The sequence below is a fragment of the Oncorhynchus mykiss genome, chromosome 31 (genome assembly GCF_013265735.2).
Source record: "Oncorhynchus mykiss isolate Arlee chromosome 31, USDA_OmykA_1.1, whole genome shotgun sequence".
NCBI classification, from domain to species: Eukaryota; Metazoa; Chordata; class Actinopteri; order Salmoniformes; family Salmonidae; genus Oncorhynchus; species Oncorhynchus mykiss.
Genome location: NC_050571.1, coordinates 14,370,169 through 14,375,168, shown reverse-complemented (window position 1 = coordinate 14,375,168; position 5,000 = coordinate 14,370,169). Strand labels below are relative to the sequence as shown.

The following is a 5,000-nucleotide window of genomic DNA, read 5'->3' as shown; positions in this document are numbered from 1 at the left end:
TCTCTCTCTCCCCCTTTCTCTCTCTCTTTCTCTCTCTTTTTCTCTGTCTTCCTCTCTTTCTCTCCCCCCTCTCTCTCTCTCTTTCTTTCTCTCTTTCGCTCTCTTTCTCCCCCCCCCCCCCCTCCCCCTCTGTAGTGGACTGCCTGGACCCGACCTGTTCTAATAATGGTATCTGTGTGAACGGGGAGTGCCACTGTAAACCCGGCTGGGGCGGCCCACACTGTGAGCTGCAGCGGGCACAGTGCCCAGACCAATGCCATGGCCACGGTGCATTCATACCAGACACTGGTCTCTGTAGCTGTGATCCTAACTGGATGGGACCAGACTGCACTGTAGGTCAGTTGAACCATATTCTGTAACCCCTGACCCCTGACTCATACCCCTAACCCCTGACCCCTAATCCTTGCCTCTAACCCTGATTGGATGGGACCAGACGGATCTGTAAGTCAGTCTTACCCTAACCCACCTCAACTATAATGACAGCAGGGTTTTTGTAGCTGTGTGTAACTTTTTACTTCTCTTTCTCCTCCCTCTCTACAGAGGTGTGTTCTGTGGACTGCGGGACCCACGGTGTGTGTTTGGGCGCAGCGTGTCAGTGTGAGGAGGGCTGGACGGGTACCGGGTGTGACCAGCGAGTGTGTAACCCACTGTGTATCAAACATGGAACCTGCAAAGACGGCAAGTGCCAGTGTCACCAGGGCTGGAATGGAGAACACTGCACCATCGGTAGGTGGGGAGAGGAGGAGGTGTGTGCGTGTGTGTGTGTGTGTGTGTGTGCGTGTGTGCGTGTGTGTGTGTGTGTGCGTGTGTGTGTGTGCGTAGGTGCAGGATAAATGGATGGAAGGTTGGATGCCTCGCTATTTTGATTTACCCAAAATGCTTTGAAACAGGAAGTTTAATTTCCCTTTCACCATTTCATCCGAGCAGCGCTTTTCCTCAGAACACTCCGGTGTCAGAAACACAGTGGGTGTGGAAACAACACTTTGTTCCCCACTAGAAACTAGGGCAGCTTTGTATGCTGTGTCTTTCACAAGACAAAACTCTTCACTAGTCTGCTTGTCTGTGCTGATCTAGGTTATGCATGTGATCTAGGCTATGCATGTGATCTAGGCTATGCATGTCCTTGCATTTTAAACTCCTTCCGTTCTTTTTTCATAACGCCACTCTCTCTGCACGTTTTCTCTCAATGCAGACATGTGGGACTTGGTTGACAAAGGTAAAAGTGTATTTTGGTTTTCAGCGTTTAGCTTCTCGTGCTGCATAGTAGTAGTAGATAGTCGATGCTAGACGTTTGTGGGTTTGGGAATGGCTGGCTAGCGTTGGTAAGCTTGGCTCAGTAGACTAGTAATCTGTGTTGTGTTGTGTTGTGCTGTCTGTCTGTCTGTCTGTCTGTCTGTCTGTCTGTCTGTCTGTCTGTCTGTCTGTCTGTCTGTCAGTCTGGGGTATAACAACTACTGTCAACCAGTGTTCTACCATCCACAACCTCCCAACCAGTGTTCTACCATCCACAACAACAGCCACTGTAGCCAGGGGTTACCATCCACAGCCACTGTAGCCAGACATGACCATCCACAGCCACTGTAGCCAGACATTACCATCCACAGCCACTGTAGCCAGACATTACCATCCACAGCCACTGTAGCCAGACATTACCATCCACAGCCACTGTAGCCAGACATTACCATCCACAGCCACTGTAGCCAGGGGATACCATCCACAGCCACTGTAGCCAGACATTACCATCCACAGCCACTGTAGCCAGACATTACCATTCACAGCCACTGTAGCCAGGGGTTACCATCCGCAGCCACTGTAGCCAGGGGTTACCATCCACAACCACACAGCCAGTGTTGCCAGGAGTTACCATCCACAACCTCACAGCCAGTGTTGCCAGGAGTTACCATCCACAACCTCACAACCACTGTAGCCAGGGGTTACCATCCACAAATTCACAACCAGTGTTGCCAGGGGTTACCATCCACAACCTCACAGTCAGTGTAGCCAAGGGTTACCATCCACAACCTCACAGTCAGTGTAGCCATGGTTTCCATCCACAACCTCACAGTCAGTGTAGCCAGGGGTTACCATCCACAACCTCACAAACACTGTAGCCAGAGGTTACCATCAAAACCACTGTAGCCAGACATTACCATCCACAGCCACTGTAACCAGGGGTTACCATCCACAGCCACTGTAGCCAGGAGTTACCATCCACAGCCACTGTAGCCATGGGTAACCATCCACAGCCACTGTAACCAGGGGTTACCATCCACAGCCACTGTAACCAGGGGTTACCATCCACAGCCACTGTAGCCAGGGGTTACCATCCACAGCCACTGTAGCCAGGGGGTTACCATCCACAACCTCAGCCATTATAGCTAGGGGTTACCATCCACAGCCACTGTAGCCAGGGGTTACCATCCACAGCCACTGTAACCAGGGGTTACCATCCACAGCCACTGTAGCCACGGGTTACCATCCACATCCACTGTAGCCATGGGTTACCATCCACAACATCAGCCACTGTAGCCAGGGGTTCCCATCCACAGCCACTGTAGCCAGGGGTTGCCATCCACAGCCACTGTAGCCAGGGGGTTACCATCCACAACCTCAGCCATTGTAGCCATGGGTTACCATCCACAACCTCAGCCATTGTAGCCAGGGGTTACCATCCACAGCCACTGTAGCCATGGGTTACCATCCACAGCCACTGTAGCCAGACGTTACCATTCACAGCCACTGTAGCCAGACATTACCATCCACAGCCACTGTAGCCATGGTTTATCTCACACAGCCACTGTAACCAGGGGTTTCCATCCACAGCTGCTGTAGCCATGGGTTACCATCCACAGCCACTGTAACCAGGGGTTACCATTCACAGCCACTGTAACCAGGGGTTACCATTCACAGCCACTGTAGCCAGGGGTTACCATCCACAGCCACTGTAACCAAGGGTTACCATCCACAGCCACTGTAGCCAGACATTACCATTCACAGCCACTGTAGCCAGACATTACCATTCACAGCCACAGTAGCCAGACATTACCATACACAGCCACTGTAACCACGGGTTACCATCCACAGCCACTGTAGCCAGACGTTACCATCCACAGCCACTGTAGCCAGACATTACCATCCACAGCCTCTGTAGCCAGAGGTTACCATCCACAGCCACTGTAACCAGGGGTTACCATCCACAGCCACTGTAGCCAGACGTTACCATCCACAGCCACTGTAACCAGGGGTTACCATCCACAGCCACTGTAGCCAGACATTACCATTCACAGCCACTGTAGCCAGACATTACCATTCACAGCCACTGTAACCAGGGGTTACCATCCACAACATCACAGTCAGTGTAGCCAGGGGTTACCATCCACAACATCACAACCAGTGTTGCCAGGGGTTACCATCCACAACCTCACAGTCAGTGTAGCCAGGGGTTACCATTCACAGCCACTATAGCCAGGCATTACCATTCACAGCCCCTGTAGCCAGGGGTCATAGATCACAGTCTGTGTCTGTTAACCTTAATGTTTCCATGGTGAATTAATGATCATGACTGTCTACAGTAAGTGTACTCTGCAGTATTCCAAGGGGTCTGGACAGCTAAGGCACAGGAGTTGGTTCCCTAGTCCCAGTCACTGCATCCCAGCCCCACTTAGCCTCTCTCTCATATGAGGGTATATAAGAGAACAGTCCCCCTCAGCCTCTCTCTCATATGGGGGTGTATAACAGAACACTCCCTCAGCCACTCTCTCATATGGGGGTGTATAACAGAACACTCCCTCAGCCACGCTCTCATATGGGGGTGTATAACTGAACACTCCCTCACCCACCCTCTCATATGGGGGTGTATAACAGAACACTCCCTCAGCCACTCTCTCATATGGGGGTGTATAACTGAACACTCCCTCAGCCACTCTCTTATAATGGGGGTGTATAACAGAACACTCCCTCAGCCACTCTCTCATATGGGGGTGTATAACAGAACACTCCCTCAGCCACTCTCTCACATGGGGGTGTATAACTGAACACTCCCTCAGCCACTCTCTCATATGGGGGTGTATAACTGAACACTCCCTCAGCCACTCTCTCATATGGGGGTGTATAACAGAACACTCCCTCACCCACCCTCTCATATGGGGGTGTATAACAGAACACTCCCTCAGCCACTCTCTCATATGGGGGTGTATAACAGAACACTCCCTCAGCCACTCTCTCATATGGGGGTGTATAACTGAACACTCCCTCAGCCACTCTCTTATAATGGGGGTGTATAACAGAACACTCCCTCAGCCACTCTCTCACATGGGGGTGTATAACTGAACACTCCCTCAGCCACTCTCTCATATGGGGGTGTATAACTGAACACTCCCTCAGCCACTCTCTCATATGGGGGTGTATAACAGAACACTCCCTCAGCCACTCTCTTATAATGGGGGTGTATAACAGAACACTCCCTCAGCCACTCTCTCACATGGGGGTGTATAACTGAACACTCCCTCAGCCACTCTCTCATATGGGGGTGTATAACTGAACACTCCCTCAGCCACTCTCTCATATGGGGGTGTATAACAGAACACTCCCTCAGCCACTCTCTCATATGGGGGTGTATAACAGAACACTACCTCAGCCACTCTCTCATATGGGGGTGTATAACTGAACACTCCCTCAGCCACTCTCTTATAATGGGGGTGTATAACAGAACACTCCCTCAGCCACTCTCTCATATGGGGGTGTATAACAGAACACTCCCTCAGCCACTCTCTCATATGGGGGTGTATAACAGAACACTCCCTCAGCCACTCTCTCATATGGGGGTGTATAACAGAACACTCCCTCAGCCACTCTCTCATATGGGGGTGTATAACTGAACACTCCCTCAGCCACTCTCTTATAATGGGGGTGTATAACAGAACACTCCCTCAGCCACTCTCTCATATGGGGGTGTATAACAGAACATTCCCTCAGCCACTCTCTCATATGGGGGTGTATAA

At 51.2% G+C, this 5,000-nt stretch overlaps 1 protein-coding gene across 1 annotated transcript in view; it reads left to right on the top strand.

Annotated features, from left to right (window-relative positions):
- Positions 1-5,000, top strand: part of LOC118946004 (teneurin-2-like) — a 14,630-nt gene that overhangs the window by 7,324 nt on the left and 2,306 nt on the right. Inside the window, exons 5-6 of the mRNA XM_036969671.1 lie at positions 136-267; positions 541-726. Of these exons, the coding sequence (XP_036825566.1) occupies positions 136-267; positions 541-726 (318 nt within the window). The remainder of the gene's footprint in view (positions 1-135; positions 268-540; positions 727-5,000) is intronic.